The 21,787-nt window shown below is 41.3% G+C and overlaps 1 protein-coding gene across 1 annotated transcript in view; it reads right to left on the bottom strand.

Annotated features, from left to right (window-relative positions):
- FNDC3B (fibronectin type III domain containing 3B) overlaps positions 1–21,787 on the bottom strand; it is a 512,453-nt gene that overhangs the window by 98,255 nt on the left and 392,411 nt on the right. The window contains exons 16-20 of the mRNA XM_082249863.1: positions 19,341–19,412; positions 15,405–15,523; positions 11,628–11,733; positions 8,376–8,548; positions 4,915–5,028 (exon numbers count right to left, since the gene is read on the bottom strand). Coding sequence (XP_082105989.1) covers positions 4,915–5,028; positions 8,376–8,548; positions 11,628–11,733; positions 15,405–15,523; positions 19,341–19,412 — 584 coding nt within the window. The remainder of the gene's footprint in view (positions 1–4,914; positions 5,029–8,375; positions 8,549–11,627; positions 11,734–15,404; positions 15,524–19,340; positions 19,413–21,787) is intronic.

The raw sequence follows: 21,787 nt of genomic DNA, 5'->3' as shown, positions 1-21,787 counted from the left end.
TTTTCAGCACTATTGGCACTTTTGAAGAATTGAATTTTAAGTGGCAACACCTTTTATATTGGGACTTATTTGTACAAAACTTTTGTACAAGACTTTTATACACATATGTTTACAATAATTGTTTTTTAATTTTTATTTATTTATTTACTTATTTGTGATTATTCCACACAAATGGTATTTAATTTTATCACAACTTCACTTTTATGATATTTATTAATTTATTGATCCACATTTGCATTTGATCACTGGTTGGTTCACTATTAATTGCGTAGAATTTATAGATAGATTGTGATTGCACTTGTGAGATAGTGGAGTGCTTGCAGCAATTAATCTCATCCTGGTTACTCGTGGGATTTTACTGATTACAGGCCCAGATAATCCAGTCTTAATGAAGGTATCAGGGCAGATTTTTTTAAATTGATGTTCCAACTGAATTCTTGCAGAGTTCGTACAGTGATCATCAAGTCGCCCAACAGGACTGAATGAGAGTCCACCCTCAATAGGAGATCATGCAGGTATCCCAGTACTGAAATCCTCCGTTGGGGCAGTAATGCCAACACCAGAGTCAGCACCTTGGTAAAGACCCTGGGGGTGCGAGACAAAACCATAGGGTAACACTACAAATTGATAATGCTCCTCTCCTACAGCGAAGCAAAGAAAATGCTGGTGTCCAGCATAGATTGGGATGTGTAGATATGCGTCCTTGATATCTATAGAGGCCAAAAGGACTCTTTGGTGTAGAGACGCCACTACCGTTTCAATACTTCTGTACCTCGGTTCACCTTGAGGTCTAGAATTGGACATACTTTGCCTTCTTTTCTGGGCACAGTAAACAGGTTTGAATAGAATCCCTGAAAGCGTTCCCGAGAGGTAACCGTCACAATCACCCCTTGCTCCTGCGTGCCGAAGGCACGAAGGGGCCGCCTATGTGCTGAAAAATAAGGGCCCCGTCTAATACGCAGTGACTCGCTCTTAGCGGATTCCAACAAAGACCCAGATAGGCAGTCCTCCATAAAGGGGAGATCTGTAGAGCCTTTTTAGAAGCTTGATCCGCAGACCAGCTTTTTAGCCACACCAAGTGTGGTTACCATTATTCCGTTTAGAACAACGCCCTGATGCGCGACAATTTTGTCACAGTAGGCGGGAAAAGGGAGCACCCTTGCCGCCTTTGGGGGATCTGCGGGCCCCGAAAGAACCAGCGCCCCCCCATGTTACAATTTTCTGCACCGATACAATCAGTACATCTACCAGCGCCCTTGCATGCACATGTGCAGTAAAAAAGGAATCATCCTCACTGCAGAGAACCCAAAGTGCATGGACGCAGACCCATTAGAGTTGCTATATGCTAAGCTCACCATGGGAGCATAACAAGCAGGGTAGGTCGCCAACCGCAGTCCCGCAAGGAGATGCCGGCTAAAGACCATAAATGACATAAGAAGCATAGCCCCCTTATGTCACTACTCGATACTCTTACTCTTGGACCTCTCGGCTGCCTTTGATACTGTTGACCACCCCCTCCTTCTCAAAAAACTCAGTTTGCTCGGTCTCCGTGACTGTGCTCTCCACTGGTTCGAATCTTACCTATCTCACCGCACCTTCAGTGTCACTTACAATTCCACTTACTCCTCTGCAACTCCTCCTACTGTTGGGGTCCCCCAAGGTTCTGTCCTTGGACCACTACTATTCTCAATCTATACCTCCTCCCTGGGTCAGCTAATAGCCTCCCATGGTTTCCACTACCATTTCTATGCTGATGACACCCAAATCTACCTCTCTACCCCTCAGCTCACCCCATCAGTCTCCTCCCGCATCACTGATCTACTAACAGACATATCAGCCTGGATGTCTCACCACTTCCTCAAACTGAATCTATCTAAAACCGAGCTCATAATATTTCCTCCTCTACGTGCCTCTTCCCCAGAATTCTCTGTCAAGATCAATGGAATAACTATTAGTCCTTCCACACATGCCAGGGTGCTAGGGGTAACCCTGGACTCTGCACTGTCCTTTCAGGCTCACATCCAATCCCTGTCCAAATCATGCCGCCTTAACCTCCGCAACATCGCTAGAATACGGCCCTTTTTAACCAATGACACCACCAAGCTCTTAATTCACGCCCTGGTTATCTCTCGTCTCGACTATTGCAACTCCCTCCTCATTGGATTACCCTTACATAGATTATCCCCCCTTCAATCCATAATGAATGCAGCTGCAAGACTTATCCACCTTACCAACCGTTCAGTGTCCTCCAACCCTCTCTGCCAATCCCTTCATTGGCTTCCACTCACCCAACGAATAAAATTCAAAGTGCTAACAACAGTTTACAAAGCCATCCACAACTCTGCCCCCAGCTACATCACTAACCTGATCTCAAAATATCAACCTAGCCGCTCTCTTCGGTCCTCCCAAGACCTCCTGCTCTCTAGCTCCCTTGTCACCTCTTCCCATGCTCGCCTCCAGGATTTCTCCAGAGCTTCTCCCATTCTTTGGAACTCTCTACCCCAATCTGTCCGACTGTCCCCTAATCTATCCATCTTTAGACGATCCCTGAAAACCCTTCTCTTTAAAGAAGCCTACCCGGCTACTAACTAATAACGCTGTTTCTCTTGCTCCATCAGCGCATCCCCCACAGCTATTGCCTTTTGTATCAATTGACCCTCCCTTTTAGATTGTAAGCTCTAACGAGCAGGGCCCTCTGATTCCTTTTGTTCCAAATTGTAGTGTAACTGTAATGTCTGCCCTCATTTTGTTAAGCGCTGCGCAAACTGTTGGCGCTATATAAATCCTGTATAATAATAATAATAATAATAATAATAAAGGGAAAGAGGGGGCCAGCCGTGAGGCAGTCGCGCAGGCAGAGTACCCCCACACAACAATGTCCCCATGGCGCACCCCGGTTCAAGGGGGGTGCCAGGCAATCCATATGTCCACCCCCCTGAGGAGGGAGGGGGGATCGGCGGATGCCCATCTGCTGCTCTATCACCCTGGTCAGCAGCTCAAACCGCCTGGTCAGCAGCTCAGTCAGCCAGCCTCGAGTAGGCCCCAAAGCCGCGTCTAAATTTGGGGCCCGATCTGGTCATGGGTCCGCCGTCAGCTCTATCAGCTTGATCAGCAGTTAGGACAGCTGGGTTAGGAGCTTGGAAAGCTGGACATGGTACTCGGACAGCTTGACATTGTACCCAGACAGCCGCGAGTAGGCCACAAACCATGGCCCCAATTTTCGGCCAAATACGGCCACGTGAGGAGATCCATCGGCATCTGCCGGTCAGCTCAGTCAGGCACTTAGGACAGCCTGACATGGTACTCAGACAGCTTGGCATGGAACCTGAACAGCCGCGAGTAGGTCGCAAGCTGCGGATCATAAAATAACAACATTTCTCTATTAACGGCTAAGACCGAAGTCCCAGCAGGGAGTTCGGTCCTATTCCTAAACTAGGCAGAAACAAAACTGCAGGTTGAAGCAGAGTGTGTGGGGTTATGCCTGCAGGGACAGCCCCATAGGCATGGTAATGTTTTTTTTCCTGCCTAGTGCCAATTCCTGTTAGGAGGAGCATAACCCATTTGTCTAAAGAAGATGGAGCTGCATCTGTCGATGAACGATAAAGAAAACGGAGTTTGCAAAATATTTTTTTTTAAAACACAGATACTGCACATTATATCTTCCTGTAAGGTAGGGGATTACAGGATTTCTTAGTAGTGACTTTACAACTGCTTTAAGCTTTGAAGATGAAAGTTAAAAGCTGTCTGGTTGCCATGCACAGCTGCTTCAGATTCTGCCGGCTCCATTCTTAGTAAATTCCCCTCACTAAATCTGTTTTATAAGGACAGATATTACCTGTTGATATGTTCTTGGCACATTTCTTGTATTATCTCAAAGACCCCATCTAGTTCTTATCTTGAACTACAGAATGATTATGTTTTATGTGCTAGAGATCTGAAAGTGGGAGTGGTTGAGTAGTTTAGCAAAAGACACCTGGCAGGGCTGAGACCACTAAGTCCACAATGTTGTGTGTTGTCAGTCACAGTAGGGCTCAAGAGCAGAGTACATTTCTGGTAGATCCACATTTATTTTTCTGTACTTGCAGTGTCTTTAAAGGGAAACAACAGGGGGAAATGTGAATGTATTGTAGACATATATTGCATATTTTTTTTTTTTTTTTATTGACATATGCTTTAGGCAGTTATGTTTATTGCTAAGCTAAACTGTGTGGAAGCTAAATGCCAGGCAAAAAAATAAATACAAAATTAAAATACATATATAGGAGTTGTTTTACCTGCCAATGGATTTGTGTTTCTGTCCTAGTCCTGAGGTTTACACAGAGCACCAGGGGAGGAGATCTAATTTTTCCTCCCTGTCCCCAGCCTGAACTGAAGAGTGAAAGGAAATTCAGTAGACTGGTAATCTTATCTCGGCCTTATTCTGCTCTCTCCTCCAGTCACCTTGCTCCTTGCACTGATTGGCTTCTTGTGCTGATTCTCCATCTGCTAGTCTGAGCTCTGCTATAATATGACTGAAAGCGGCTGATACCACTTTAAATTCAGGTATTTACACTGTTTGCATTTAAAAATAAATCTAAGGAATTCAAAACTGTTTTAATGTGTGTATTTTTATATCTGCCTTGAGTACAGCTTAAGGTAAAAACAAAAGATAAAGTATTGTATTTAGATTTACAAACTAAAGAACCATTACCAAATATGGTTTCATTGTCAAACTGTGCTAAATTAAAGGAAGATTTTATATATTTCTGCTGTTTTAAGCAGCCAAAAAATATTCTGAGCGAGCACACATTCAATCAGAGCAATCATTCAAATTCTGTCTCATCAGTCAAAGCATTGTGAAAAAAAAGGGCTTCAAAAAGAGGCTGGATTTCTGAGGACACCAGAATTTTTTATTAAAGCAGGCGCTCATCTTACCTCCCAGCTTATATGTACACATGTGTCAGAGAGGAATGTCAGAACTGGAGGCCTGCACTGTGCGGGTGGTCCTGCTGCAGTCATGACTTCTGTAGCGTTTGAATATGGCCCATACTGAAATTTAAAAAATATATGTTAGTTCCTATCACTAATTAAAGGCTTGCTAAAAGCTGTGGTTAACAACTCATTAAGTCAGGGTTTATAATATGCTGAAAACACAAAAAAAAGTTTGAAAGCAAATTCTTCTTTTTCTAGTACATTCTGTTTATGGCGCACCATAACTTTATCACACTGTCGCTTTTGTTATCAAAAACGATTGGCACAGGCTTTTTACATTACAAAATAAAGCACTGCGCAACTCATTTGTAAAGAGAATGCTGCAAATTTATTCAATGAAAAGTTACTAGCAATACTGTAATATTGAATTCTGAGTGGTTACTATGCTTAAGGCTCCGTTCACATAATACTGCAAGCAAATCGGTTATGTTTTGAACCGCATCTGATTCACATGACATGTGAACCAAACTGGCTTTCTTTGGAGCGGTTTCACATATATGTGGTGCAGCAGCAGGGCGATTTTAGTGTGAATTTGAAAAGAGTCCTGTGCATTCTAAGGGTTCAGATGCGAATTCCAGGCGTCTATGGGAATGCATCTGAATTACAAGTCATCAGTTTTGAACCCTTCAGGTCTGGTATGGATTTTAAGGGGATCCCCCATGCCACAATAATTTAAAAATGGCATGCAGTCTCTCTAAATCTATATCAGACCCTTGGATTTTGAGGGGTGTATTGGGCTGGGCCTCTTTCCCAGTGGTTGTGGGGGTCTTCAGGCAGGCCCTACTCATTTACCAACAAAGTGTCAAAAATAAAGAAAATCTAAAACTGGAAGGGAATTATCACGCCACTAGTTTAGAGAAACAGCTGCTAACACCACAATAAAACAATATTTTATAGCAAAGAGAAAGAGAAAAGGTGCAGCGCTCAGTGAAAAAGTGTGCCTGATGGTTCGGGACAGGTAATATCTGTGTAACCAAGTATATAAGTTAAACAAATTAAAATTGCAAGATATGATACCATAAAATAAAGTGCAATGTGCCATAAACATGATCAAAACAACACATATAAGTATAAATTTGCTTAAGAAAAAAAAAGTGTCAAAGAAAATGAATACAATAAAGCGCAGAGTGCAATAACATAAATGCACGATATATGTGAATGTGGAATGACATTAATTCATAGATGTGAAAAGAAAGGTATCATAAATATGTTTGAAAAACTTTTAGGTAAAGTGCATACAATAACAGTCCAATGGGAATGTGAATGGAAAGCTGTCTGTATAACAAAAGACCAAACAGTTTAAAGATAGAGTCCTCTTCAACCAAAGGTGTCTTAATCCAAAGAAGGGATCACCAGGATGCCAAGACGTGTACATCCACTACCCGTGAGGGGGAGTAAGTACTCTTACCGGATATAATGTACTCAATTGCCAGTGGCATCGAGTCAAGAGTCAACTGAGCATAGAACTGGGACGTAGATGGTCGTAATAATCAATGGCAGACTGACATCCTCCTTGTCTTTTAAATCAGGTCACTTCTAGTGGATCATGGAATGGAAGTAGTTCCAACATGGCGTCTGGGGTGTGAACAATGTCAGTCTGTAAGACCAGCAATAAATGCCTAAGGGTTTTCACTCAGGCTATCAAGGGCAGAACCAAAGCATACTGCAGTAATAGCAAGAGATAGCCTGACCTCACGCCTCACCTGTCCGAGTGGTTAGCAGGTAAAAAGCTTCCTCAGCTCGATTCATCCAGGCCCTAACCCCAACATATTTCACACCAACCCCATGGCTTAATCATGGAGATGAGAGTCTGTTGGTGGCAGGGGAATAAATACTATCATCTGCCTACATATTGATGTAGGTAAACCACTCAAAAAATTTAAAGAGACAGGTGAGTGTTGCAGTCCAAGCCCCTGTAAAGCAACCACAGTCAGGAACTTCACGGGTGATATAGCAATAATGAGAATTGACAGACAATTTGGAGGCATGCCTACACAGGTGCAAAGCGTAAATAAGGACTATAGACAATAGGCGAAAACACAAAAATAAAAGTATTGCATACTAAATGCAAAAAATAAAAAAAAGAGAAGAAAAATTATAAACTGGCACAAGCGATCCTAAAAAATGTAATCCCCTGGTAAAAAAAAAAAAATATATATATATATATATATATATATATATATATATTATATTTAGTTATTAGTGTTCACTATAAAAATATGAATTATGAAAAAAGCTAAAAAAAAGCCAGCCATAGACCACGGGTTGCAGTAAAGAAAGTCGCTCCATTCCCCCATCAACGCAGTCAGTGTTAAAGGGGGATTCAATACCGCAGGGCTATTGTGTTCTCCTAGGGGCGTGGGGAGCCATCCTGGCTGGGAGAACACAAAGTGATTATTACTTGCGACTATATTTGCTAGCAATAATCGCATGAAAATCCTGACAAGCTGGTTTTACCAAAGTTGATTGATTGACCAACTTGGGTATCATCGGGTTGCACATACATGATTTGAGTCTTGGCCGGTCCTTGCTGAACTGGCCGTGATTCGAACCGTCTATGGAGAAAAATGTAGGTAGCAAAGATGGAGACTGTACCATAATAATAAACTTGTATGGTAAATCCCAATCGTAAAACTGAATCAAAAATTGCAAAAAAAGATCCAAGGTTCACAGAAGGAAAAAAGACAAAGACCCCCCATGCAATATCTCTCATACCCAACATTAATAATCAATGCACAAACATTTAAGATAAATATTGTGTGAGACAGGGGGTTCAAAAATAGGCAATTAGATGTTTTCACTTTACATTTTTTGAATGGTTTACCTACATCAATATTCAGGTTGCTGATGATGGTATTTACAGTATTTCCCTGTCATCAGCAGACCCTCATCTCCATGATTAAGCTCTGGGGGCAGGGTGAAACATGTTGGGGGCATAGCCTGCATAAATCGAGCTGAGGTCGAGGTTGTTTTTTCCTGCTAATCACTCGGGCCAGGGGAGGTGTGCGACAGCCCTGGGCTATCTCTTCCTATTTCTGCATCTCAGTCCTTGAGCCTCTCCCCCCTCCAGTATGAGTGATACTGTTCAGGGACTGCATGAGGTTGATACCAAGTCAAATGTAAATGCATTTAAAACAAGTACCTTTAATAATATATTATTGAACACAGAGCTGCAATAATTTGTGTATTTTATATCTGTCTGGAGTTCTGCTTTAATTTACGCAAATTATACAGATATAACAGATTTTTTAAATAAACTAAAAAATCCATGTTTGAAAATGCAGGGTGAAAGCATCATTAACCATTCAAATAAACAATTGTGTATAACGACGGCACTGAGAAAATATACAAGACATTATGCGTGGCGTGTGAATTTGCATAAATCAGAAAACAGAATCACTTACTCCTCCATCATTCAGGGCTCGTACTCTGAAATGATAAGTGCTTCCAGGAAGCAGATCGCTTACTGTACATTCCAAATCACTTCCATGGTAGACCTCAGTGGTATGTCCTCCAGGTATATCGAGCTCTAAGCTGTACTCTGATACCTGGCATTCTGACCCCATCACAGGGGAATCTGAGGGGAAAAGTTAGTGGATAAATCAGAAGGTATAATTGAAAAATGTATTATTTTTAAACATGTTTCAATCATTTTAATAATGTCTACTGGGAGATGAGCCTCATTGCAACATTGAGCCATTGCCTGTTGTTTAGGTTTCAGGATGATGACAGACTATTAATTGAAGAACTAGTACACCAACAACTGTATATTTAGTAAAAGCATTGTAAGGGTCTACAGCCTTTTCCTACACGATATTGTCAAAAGTATTGGGACGACTGCCTTTACGCGCACATAAACTTTAATGGCATATTTATGGGAATGTTTTGACCATTCTTCCAGAAGTTCATTTGTGAGGTCAGGCACTGATGTTGGAGAAGAAGGCCTGGCTCACAGTCTCCGCTCTAAGTCATTCCAAAGGTGATCTATGGAGTTGAGGTCAGGACTCTGTGCAGGCCAGTCAAGTTCCTCCACCCCAAACTCGCTCATCCATGTCTTTATGGACCTTGCTTTTGTGCACTGGTCCAAATCATTTGGTGGAGGGGGGGTTTGGTGTGAGGTTGTTTTTTTAGGGGTTGAGCTTGGCCCCTTAGTTCCAGTGAAGGGAACTCTTAAGGCATCAGCATACCAAGATATTTTTGACAATTTCATGTTTCAACTTTGTGGAAACAGTGTGGGGATGGCCCCTTTCTGTTCCAACATGACTGCGCACCAGTGCACAAAGTAAGATCCATAAAGACATGAATGAGCAAGTTTAGGCTGGAGGAACTTGGCTGGCCTGCACAAAGTCCTGTCCTCACCCCACAGAACATCTTTGGGATGAATTAGAGTGGAGACTGCGAGCCAGGCCTTCTCATCTACATCAGTGCCTGACCTCAGAAATGCGCTTCTGGAAGAATGATCAAACATTTCCATAGACACGCTCTTAAACCTTGTGGACAGCCTTCTCAGAAGAGTTGAAGCTAGTATAGCTGTGAAGAGTGTGCCAACTCAATATTGAACCCTACAGACTAAGACTGGGTTGCCATCAAAGTTCATGTGCGTGTGAAGGCAGGCAACCTAATTTTTAAAAAAATGTAGTGTACATGTCCACAATGCTCATGAGTAATATTAAGCTAATACTCAAGGAGAATACCAATTGTTTCTCCGGAGAATGCACATATACAGTACACATTAAAGGGCCCTAAGATTCCAATATGAAAAGGTTAGCAGAACTAGTCTGGACACAAACTTTTTGTTGGGGAATTAATTTTCTTTTAACCGCTTGCCGACCGCCGCACGACTATTTACTGCGGCGGTCAGCCCCTCACAGGCAAAGCGACGTAGGTCTACGTCACTAGCCTGTGAGGCTCTAGGGAGCGAGCGAGCACCACCGGAGGCGCGCTCCCACTCCCGCGCGGTCACGGAGCCCCCCGCACGTGTGCCCGGCAGACCCGATGTCCGCCGGGCACTCGCGATCTTCCGTTACACCAGAAGAAAGGCAGGCGGCTAATGTAAACAAAGCCGCCTGTCATTCTTCCCTGTGTAAGAATGGAGATCACACGGTTCTACTATGTAGGACCGTTGATCTCTGTTCTTACACTAGTAGCCACAGCCAATCACAGTTAGAAACACGCCCCTAGGGACACACTTAACCCCTCCCTCTCCAATAAAGTTAACTCCTTCACTGCCAGTGTCATTTTTACAGTAACAGTGCATACGTATAGCACTGATTACTGCAGTAATGTCACTGGTAACCCCAAAAGTGTCAAAAATGTCAGTCAAGGGTCCGATCTGTCCGCCGCAATGTCGAAGTCCTGGAAAAAAAATTGCAGATCGCCACCATTACTCGTTAAAAAAAAAACAACAAAAATGACAAAAAAATCTTTCCCTTAGATAGTAAATGCAATAACTTTTGCGCAAACCAATCAAAATACGATTTTCACAATTTTTTTTACCAAACCTAGGTAGCATAAAACAAATTGGCCTAAAATGTTAAAAAAATTTGATTTTTAGATTTTTTTGGGGGGAATTTCATATAAAAAAATTTGAAAATATTGTTATTTTTGCAAAATTGATGCTCTTTTTTTGTTTATAGCGCATGATCAAAAAATCGCACAGGTGATCAAATACCACCAAAAGAAAGCTCTGTTTGTGGAAAAAAAAGGACGTCAAATTCGTTTAGGTACAGCGTCGCACGACCGTGCAATTGTTCGTTAAAGTCACGCAGTGCCGAATCGCAAAATACCCCCTGGTCAGGAAGGGGGTAAAATCTTCCGGGGCTTAAGTGGTTAATTATTTCCTGTACAGTTATTATACTGAGAAGTAAAGCAAACCTGCTGGAGGCCTAAAGGGAACCAGTCACCACTGGACATCTCTGATAATCTCCATTCTTGACCTGGTATTACAGTGGAGCCTTACTTCTCTTTTTTTGGTTATATACTTGTATCCTCTTCATGTTGTAACAGAATATTTAGGCTGAGTATCAAGCTGTGTTTACTGAGTGAACTCTAAGCAAATTTATATGCTGCCGGGTTACATGAAAGGAAAAGCAAATACATTGATAACTAACAGATTTACAATTCTTTAGACGCTAGACAAAATGTATTTTACCTTTCCTGAGCTTAGGAAAGAGATAGATCAGCCTAACACTGACCTGACATTTTTTGTCGCAACATGAATTTCAAAGAGAATTGAATTTTTACAAATTCCCTGGCTGGTACTTTTTAAATGATTGATTATACCGTATAATCAATATAGAGAAAATTTTAGAAAACTTCCCCCACAAACATCTACATCAGAAAACCAAAATAATGCAGGAACTTCTGTTATAATCAAAGCAATGTTTCCACTGCCTGGCCTATCCTGGGTAAGCTCAGTGTTTACCAACTTTTGCACTCCTATTAATACCAAAGTCTGGTCACAGTATTACTCCCTAAAAAGGCCAGAACCAGATACCCACCTTCAGCATAGCGCACACCTTTCTAAGGGAAACCAAATTTGCTGGAGCTAGCAAACCCTGCACGACAGGCAAAACAGGTAATGGAAACACTGCCCCCTCCATAAATGCAAACACAGAAAATGATAAACCTACAATAGAAGTCCTGCAGGTACTTACCCCATTGTAAATGTACTTCTTTGTGCTTTGGTTTGCCTACCACTCTTGGTGCTGGACAAGGACCTGGTGCTACACATAATGTGCGAATAGGCTGACTTTCAGAACACTATAAAAAAAACATTGTTCAGATACAGACATCATTTAGACAAACCAATCACTAAATTTTCCAGGAAAAACGCATACTGTACTGTTACCCTTTTATCTTTTACTGGGTGTTGCCATATTACTTCACCATAATGGGGTAAGGTATTGGTATCATTTTTTAGAACAGTGAGGGAATGGTTGCCTGGCTAGTCAAATCATGTACATGGTTCCTGGTAATGTGAAGTCTTGATCAACTTTTTGACAACCAAAAGCATAGGGCAGCATGGGTAGTCTGAAGGAGTAGACAGGAATTACTTTAGATTTGACTATCGCAACAGTGATTACATACAGCATGCTTTGGCCTTTCGTGGATGTATAATACAGTGATCGAATAGAGAGCAAAGAAATGATCATAGTTACAGTTATTATAAGTTAAACACTGATTAACTGCAGCTAAACAGTTCGTTTTTGAGAAATGTTTACTTTAAAGCTGAACTCCAAGCATACAGCTAAATACATGAATGATATACATATGCTAAAGCAGTTTTACCTGCTAGGGGATTTGTATTTCTGTCCATCTAGTACTCAACCCTTCCCTTCTTCTTTCTGCTACTGACTGCCATTATGATAAAATCGCACCCCTGTCCTGCCCAGACCTGGCCACTTTTGTCTACAACAACATACTGTCATCCTCCCTGCACACAATTGATCGTCTCTCTCTACACGGAGAAACAGGCCTCGCCTGCTACAACCTTGGCAAACAGACAACACCAGAAGTCTCAGAAGACACAGCTGTGCTCTTGAGCAAACATGGCATACAACTAAAACCCTGCAAGACTTCACCTTCTACAAATCTTCCCTTCTCAAATACAACTCCTGTCTCCACACTGCTGAACAAACCTACTACACCACTCTCATCCAAACCTCATTAACTATTTTCTACCCTTAATTCCTTACTTTACCCCCAAATGCCTCCACCCACCAACTTGCTTACTGCCCAAGAGACTGCTAATCAACGATTTGTGATGAGAACACACCAGGTCCAACACCGATCTCAAAACTTTCCTCTTTCAATCCTGTTAGCACTGAGGAAGTTGCCAGACTCCTTTCCACGGCCCACCTCACCACCCGTCCCCTGAACCTCCCCTCACAATTACTGTGACCACCTTCCTACTCTATCCTAAATTCTCTAACTTTCTAACCATCTTCAACCTCTCCCTCTCCTCCGGCATCTTTTTCTTCCCGCTCACATGCACTGGTTACCCCCATACTTAAAAGATCCTACTAGACCCCACCTGTTTGAATAACACAAGACCAATCTCCCTGCTCCCATTCGCCTCCAAGCTTCTTTAACGCCTTTTCCACAATCGTATAAGCTCCTAACCCCCTGACAACGACCTTCTCGATCCTCTACAGTCCGGCTTCCGCCCACAACATTCCACTGAAACTTCCCTACTAAAACTCACAAATGACCTACTAACTGCTAAAACCAACGGCCAGTCCTCCATACTCATACTCTTGGACCTTTCTGCTGTCTTCCACACAGCTGACCACCCAGTCCTCAACAAACTCCACTTCCTTGGCCTCCGTGACTACTCTTTCCTGGTACTGCTCCTTCCGATCTCCTATTTAGTGTCCCATACAACACCATATCCTCTGCTCCTCTTCCTCTTTCTGTTGGGGCTCCGTCCCTGGGCCTCTCCTATTCTCTCCCTATGGCTCTTCCCCGGGCCAGTTCATAACCTCCCATGACTTTCAATACCACCTCTTTGCTTATGAAACCCAGATCTAACTCTCAACTCACCCCATCAATCTCCTCACATATCACAAACTTACTGAGCGACATATCAGTATGGATGTCACGCCACTTCCTCAAACTCACGCCACTTCGTCAAAATCAATCTTTATAAAACTGAGCCTGTAATATTTCTTCCTCCCCCATCCCCTTCCCATGACTTTACCATTGAGATCAATAGCACATCCATTGGTCCCTCAATACATGCCAGGGTGCAGGGTGTAATCCTAGACTCTGACCCTTCCTTCAGTTCCCACATCCAATCACTGGCTAAATCTTGCTGCCTTTACAGAATTCTCCCATTTCTGACTAATGACACCATAAAACAACTTATTCATTTCTGGGTTATTTCTGGTCTTGACTACTGCAACTCCATCCTCATTGGCCTACCTTTACACAGGTCATGCCCTTCTTCAGTCTATTATGAATGTTGCTGCTAGACTAATACACCTTACTAACTGATCCATGACTGCTGCTCCTCTCTGACAATCTCTTCACTGGCTTCAACTACATCACCAACCTCATCTAGAGATATCCCCCAAACCGCCCTCTCTGCTCCTTCCAAAATGTTCTGCTCTCTAGCTCCCTTGTTACCTCCTCCCACCCTCTGGAACTCCTTGCACTAGTATGTCTGGTCAGCTACAACCATGTCCGCTTTCAGTCTGAGGGCCCAATGTCCTCTAGTGGGACCTGTGCTCATTGCCCGGCCTTGTGGAGCTCGATTTGCATTTGCCAATGTACAGCAGATTTGGCAGGCCCGACACTGGTGCCCTGTGCTTCTCACAGATAAGAGCAGGTTCACTCTGAGCACATGTAACAGATGTGAAAGGGTCTGGAGAAGCCATGGAGAATGTTATGCTGCCTGTATAATCATTCAGCATGACTGGTTATGTCGTGGATCAGTGATGGTCTGGGGAGGCATATCAGTGGAGGGATGCACAGACCTCTACCGGCTAGACAATCACACCCTGACTGCAATTAGGTATTGGGATAAAATCCTTGGACCCATTGACATACCCTAGTACAGTGGGTCCTGGGTTCCTCCTGGTGCACGACAATGGCCAGCCTCATGTGGCGAGAGTATGCAGCCAGTTCCTGGAGGATGAAGGAATTGATACCACTGAATGGCCCCCTGACCTAAATCCAATAGAACACCTCTGCAACATTATGTTTTGGTCCACCTGATGCCGCCAGGTTGCACCTACACCAGTCTGTTTAGGAGCTCAGTGATACCCTGGTCCAAATCTGGGAGGAAACACCCCAGGACACCATCAGTCGTCTCATTAGGAGCATGCCCTGACATTGTCAGACATGCATACAAGAGTAGAGCATCAATTCATTGAAACTCCTAGGATATTGATCTGGTCAGTTAAGTAGCAGAGGGGGTTGTTAATCATTAACATCCCCCTCTGCTACTTAACTGGCCAGATCAATATCCCAGGAGTTTCAGTGAATTGATGCACGTGGGGGGCCATACAACCTACTGAGTACCATTTTGAGTTGCTGCAATGAAATTTCAGCAAAATGGACTAGCCTGCTGCTTCATTTTTTCACTTTAATTTTCAGGGTGTCTTTGAATTCAGCCCTCTATAGGTTGATCATTTTCATTTCCATGAAACGATGTGGCATCCTTCGGTTACTAACACATTACACAGTCCATAGCATTATAGATATCCAGCAATACATTTTTCAACTTTGAGATCTGATGTTTTTTCAAAGTGTTTCTTTAATTTATTAGAGCAGTGTATATGTATATGTATATATAGTAGGTTTTCTTGGTAAACATAACTTAATGCAAAAAAAAAAAAAAAAATGAATCCATATTCACGACTATAAAAGCTTTCCTTCTATTATACACGTAACCAGAATGTAAATTATGCTAAAAGAGATAAGCCTACCTGACTGTGTCCCCCTGTGCTGATTGAGCACACACGGAGCTTGTATAAAGTGCCTGGCTTCAAGTCTTTGCAGGTATATTCTGTTTCAGATCCACTATATGCCACCTTCCACTGCGATGCTGTAAAAATATGATATCATTATCATAATATCACTCCAATAACCAGGCATTAAAAAGAACATAGAACAGAGTGCAACAATGATCGCAATGTAACCACTGCATAAATGACATCATCAAAACACGAAGCTTTGCTGTAGAGAGTATGGAAGGACAGGTGGATAACCAGTATCTAAAAGATTTTAGTTTATATTCCATTATTTCTTTCAAAATTCAATAGTTGAATTGTACTACAGTGTTATACTGCACTGTTCTGGCATTGTTTTAGATATAGGTAATAAAAAAAGACATCTTGGGGGGGGGTGGTGTTTTTGTTAAGAATATTTTGCAATGGCATTTGCTCTCAGCATACATAACTAAGGTGACCACTTCAGAACTGGTAATGCAAATTGGGTACCAGTAAAACTGGAAGTCGCTTGTCTATTTAAGTCAAATGGGAAGGGTCACTCTACCACAGGTCCTGTGGGGGTTAGGGAAGGCTAAACATGGTGTCAGCATGTGAGCCAGTAGTCCAAAACAGAAGAAAGCAACCTAGGGGGAAAATGCTGCTCCTCTATACATGCATTGTTAGGATATTGGCAGTTCATCTTATTGGCAAAATCACCAGGTGAAAATAAGGAAGCAGAAACAAGAAAAAGAAGGTTATTGTAGCTACTATATGACTGGCAAGCTGCAATGTCTTACATTTTGGTTTTTATGTTTAGATGCACTTTAAATGCAACTGGAGCCAATACCCAGGAAGTAATACCTGTTCTCTATGAGTTATGGTATGGCTGCTTGTATCAGAGTCTTGTCACGCACACATTTTTTTCCTCATTCTTTAAAAGAAGAAAAAAAAAAAAATTCCCAACCTCTAGGGTTGTAGGCACTTTACAATTCTCTTCTGCCAAAACACTTACTTACCTGCTACAGTGTACAGTCCCAACCTTTAAGATGCCTTGAATGGAGCCAGATGACAAGATAATGCAACTCTAGTGTGCATGCGTGGGAGTGACATCGTCAGGGTCTACCCAACAGGCAAATCGAAAAAAACATGTACCCAGAAGAGTAAGGAGAGGGACATTGCAGCAGCAGTGACGAAATGGAGATGACTAGCTCAGAACCTTGCGTCACACCCAAAGGTCAATGCACCCTAATATGAAAGTATGCTGCATACTTGCACATTGTGGCAAAAATTGTCCGTCACCTCACTAGTTTAATTGCACTTTATTGTTAAATGTGCTGTTATTAATAGCAGTTTAAATATAAAAATACAAAATAAATTATTAGTAAGACTTATAAGTGACATACATTCAGTGGGTAAGATGACACATTAGGAAGGATCGGGTCTTGCACATTTAAATTCTGCTTTAAAAAATGAGGGGCTGTGGACAAAGGATTTCTATTTTTCTTTGAAATGCTCTTTGAAAAGATCTAATGAGGGACAGGGCACAGTAAAGGATCATTTTGACTCTTGTAAAAAAGAGGGTTATTACTCTGAGTGTAAGATTTGCCATTTGTCCTTTAAAGGTAAGATGGCAGAAGGGTGATTGATATAGCATTTGTCCTAACTCCACTTATATCTTAAAACTGCCCAGCATGTTTTTGTAGCAAAATGGTACCTAACTAGGCATATCAAGACCCAGCAAGGCACAAGTTGACAGTCCTTGTATTAATTTTAGTAAAAGGATATTTGATAATGACATCCACATATCTATTTAATAAGGGAGCTGATGGAGCACTTCTTTCGCTCCCTTCAGTTTACATTTAATTTTATTTTCCTTGAAGTAAAACCTCAATAGAGAACAGACTTTTACTTCTAATGACCTTTTTCTAGGAATTCATTAGCGGTGTACTAGCAATAGTAACAGTGTAATTGGTAGAAGTGACTATCACTCAGTATTCCATCCTGACTATACTGTGTCTCATCTGTTTGTGCAGTGCTCCCTAATATCACCCTGTCCTTTCTGGTGCTTTTAGATTAATGAGTAAAAATGAATATACATTGCCCATAAAGCAACTCTTTAACTTAAATGATCTTAGATAAGCCAGCACATTTTTACATTAAAGCATTAGATATAGTTTTAATTCAGTTATTTTAAATAATGTTTAGCATTTGATATTTCAATTTACAATCACCAACATTTCCAAAAGAACCCTTCAAATATACATTTATTTTTTTTATAGTTGACAGCATGGAGGCAAACCTAGGATACAATTATTTGCACACATAGCAACAATGTATAGACCAGGTTTCATGAGTCTCCGTCTTTATCATTAAAGGATAACTTCACCTTTAAAAAAAATAAAAATAGATGCATATCTTTTTGGAGGTAAAAAAAATGTGCATTTAATATATATATATATATATATATATATATATATATATATATATATATATTTTAGGAGCCTGTAAAGCATTGCACCCACAATCAATTAACTGCTAAAGTGCTCACCAGCACCCTGGTAGTTCATTGAGAACTACAGGCCACCAGCCACAAAGGATGTAGGTACTAGTAGTTTATTCATTCACAAATCTCTGTGAATGAATGACGCGGCGGTGTGGGCGGAGCCCAGCACAGCCACGTTCTTTTCAAATTGCGAAAGCAGGTGTGGGAGAAGATCCCCGCTGTCACAATTTGAAGGGGGTCGGGGAGAGGCTGCAGGAGCAGAAACATGTAACATGTTCCCAAAGGTGAATTTAGTGTGGGTTACTATACATTAGGGTTGATTTACTAAAATTGGAGAAAACAAAATCTGGTGCAGCTCTGCATAGAAACAAATCAGCTTCCAGTTTTTTTGTGAAAGCTTAATAGAACAAGTTCAAAGCTGATTGGCTACCATGCGCAGCTGCACCAGATTTTGCACTTTCCAGTTTTAGTAAATCAACCCAATTGTATTTATTTTTACCATTCTGGAAATAAAATCTTTCAATATAGTTTGGTGCAAGTAATACTATTAAATGCAGGGATGGATTTACCATTAGTCACAGCAGGCCTATACCCCAAGGTGGATTTTCCCAGTATAGCTTAGCTATACATTTTTTTCCATGGTTCGTAGAAATAAAGCTCATTTACATGTTGTCACTCTATTCTTAACCTGGTTAGGATCAGTAAAACAAGCCATTTTTTTTCTAAAAAAAAGACGTGATTCTAGCATAAGTGCTTTAGAGCGCCAACAGTTGTGTGCCTACATATGGGTGCCAGTAATGAAAATTTGGCCTCAAATGCCAGCTTACATTGACCTTTGATTCAGACCCATCAATGTACTATGACAGAAAGTTTCCACATACTGGCATTTACCCGGTACTTCTTACCATGCTGCCATGGTTTTTTTTGGACTAAAAATGTGTATTCTAGACAAGCAAAGGAACATCAGTATACATGGTTTACTACAGCTTTCTACTAAATTATGGTTACTATTTCCAGCAAAACAGACCTCTGAGAAATATCTCCATCTTGCTTTACTGACAGAGTTTTGCAAACAACCACTTTAAACAGTTTAGTTGCTCAGCATAACCCTTTCAACTATAGTACATTAGTTATCACTTTTCTAGTGGCATTGAATGAAAAAAAACCCACAAGATTTCAATATATCACCGATGTCAGAGAACAGTGGTCAAGCCTTAGCAATATATCCTCTTGACTAAAAAAAGAGCATAAAGCTGTAGTTTATAGACATCTTTGACAGTCTATGACATACTTTGAACGGTACCAGACTATATCTCAACAGTGTATAAAGCTTTTTTCTTTGTCCTTTGTCTATTCTTGATAAATGCAATTTACCTGTACCTGAAAAATGTTACTAGAAGTATAATTGGAGTCCCTGCAGTAAAACACACCTTCAAACGTCCCTTCAGAAATCTCCAAAAGGTATTTCAGTATTTCTGAGCCACCATTGTCCTCAGGAACATCTGAAAGAAGCACATTGTTAAGCAATTCAGTTCTTCCTGAACATACAAGAGATAGATAGATAGATAGATAGATAGATAGATAGATAGATAGATAGATAGATAGATAGATAGATAGATAGATAGATAGATAGATAGATAGATAGATAGATAGATAGATAGATAGATAGATAGATAGATAGATAGATAGATAGATAGATAGATAGATAGATAGATAGATAGATAGATAGATAGATAGATAGACAAATAAAAAAGGCGAAAAAAAATTAAGAGGTATGTTTATAAAATGGCAGAAAATAGGAGTAGGTAACATTCTAATAGTAACAGCAGCAAGACTAAAATTGAAATCCTGCCCTCCATAACGCTTTTCATTTCTACTAAAGAAAGAGCATAAAGCTGTAGTTTATAGACATCTTTGACCTAAATACATCTTGGCTTTGTTACACAGCTCTAGACATGACATTTAGGTTTGGGTCAAAAATAAGTTTAACCCAAACTTAGCTTGTTGAGGGTTCGGCACAGTGCCAAACTGGCCATTACTAGCCATTTTATCTGATTGAATCCTCACTGTTAAAATGTAATCAAAGCAGCCGGGGATCTTACATGACAACATCAACCATATTTAGTCAATGATGCCAACCAGGATCCCCGGCGCTGTTGTGTACTTTACAGTAGCGGTAGGGAGTCTGTCATTTGGTGGCAGTAGTGTGGCGGGGCATTGTGAGGGTGAGGGAACTTCTGTGGACAGCAGGCCATCATTATTGATGATGGATCTACATGGCTGGACAATGTGATTGATGTTGGATTTACACTTTCAAATGTATTTTTTTTTCTTTTTGCAGGGCTGGGGGTTTAAATAGTGTGGTTGCTCTGCTAGTGGTGATTTCTGCAAATATAACTTAATGAACATCTATACTAGCTAGCAGATTCTAAATGCATTGGTCCCAATCCATACTTGTTATTGTTCATGACTCTTTGAAACAAAGAGTCACCAATTAAGCAAAGATACATCCACGTGGTTTGGATATGGAGCTTGTTTCCCAGTTGGAATGCTTTTTTTTGAAGGACTACTGTACATGGCAGATTCAGGCAAGGTTCAGAAGCAGCTGAAACATGTAAGTGGTGTATTTTTTTTTGCATGCTTCTAAGACCACCTATGACAATATTTGATAAAGGATTCAATTTCATAGCCTTAGGGTGTGCTTGCTGTTCCTTGTATCTATTGCACTTATAGTTTGTGTAGTGATGTGATAATTTCTTTGCCCATCTTTCAAGTGTGTGTTCCTGTTATGCAGTGTTTGTTTTGCCCTTTTTCAATATGGCAACGGTGTGCTCTTTATCTCTCTGCAAGAAGGATGAGGTCATCAAAAAGGGCAGAGCAAGGAATGATGGGTAAGACTGTGAAGAAAAGAGACATGAGGAGACAGACATGTTCCTGCTGGAGAACAGACTTGTAAGTGCTGTAACATCCCCTCACTGAGACACACAGAGACACTGCTGATGATTTCATGTTCCTGAGGAAAGTATCTTATGCTGTATGGTTCACTGAATGTTATTTCTTCAATACATGGACATTTAAACACTCTGCTGTGTGGATTACTGTCTATATGGATATGTTTTCTCAATTGGGATTTCACTTGCTAATCACAAGCCCTGATTGAGTGGAGGCACTGGCACTTACTATAAATCCTGTCCTGATCACACAGATTATATACTCTGCTCCTAAATACTACACAGGTGGCGTCATCATACCCCAGTAGCCGCCAAGAGTGATTAAAATAGCGCTACATTTGGAGGCACTGCTGAGATACAAATCTTGGATCAGGACATTAAGGAACGACCATGTCATTGTTATCTACAGAAGCTGTGAGGCAGTGGGCCCTGGAAGAGGGACTGCCACCTAAAAGGACATTTGCTATTTCATATGTACCTATCCGTGTGAGCATCCACAAACTGCAGGAGGCGCTAAAAGCAAATGAAACCTTGCGGTATGCCGCTCCTGTGGATAAAAGAGAGGAAGATGAGAGTTATGAACTGTATACCCATTATCTCTGTCTCAGTGAGGTGGATTTAAATCCAGTTAAAGGGCCCTTTTGTATATATCCGAAAGGGGCTGAAGAAATTGGTTGTGCTGTAGTATTTCCAGTAAGTTCACCTCCAGTAAGGCGGAAGTTACCAGCCCTGCCTGATAAGTGTGAACCATTGAATACAACTGCTGCATCAGGAGAAACTGTAAAGCTGACTGCTGCGGCTGTTAAGCAGGAAACAAATATTGAGCATCTGTTGCTAAAAGTCACTGAAGTCATTGCCCAGAATTTACATGCTGATTCTTATCGCAAATTAAAGGCTTTTTCAGGAGTGCTACCTGTCCCTGTTGG

Source organism: Pelophylax lessonae, assembly GCF_965119305.1.
Source record: "Pelophylax lessonae genome assembly, chromosome: 3".
In the NCBI taxonomy this organism is placed as follows: domain Eukaryota; kingdom Metazoa; phylum Chordata; class Amphibia; order Anura; family Ranidae; genus Pelophylax; species Pelophylax lessonae.
Note: the sequence above shows the minus strand (reverse complement) of the source record. Positions and strands in the feature narration are given on the sequence as shown.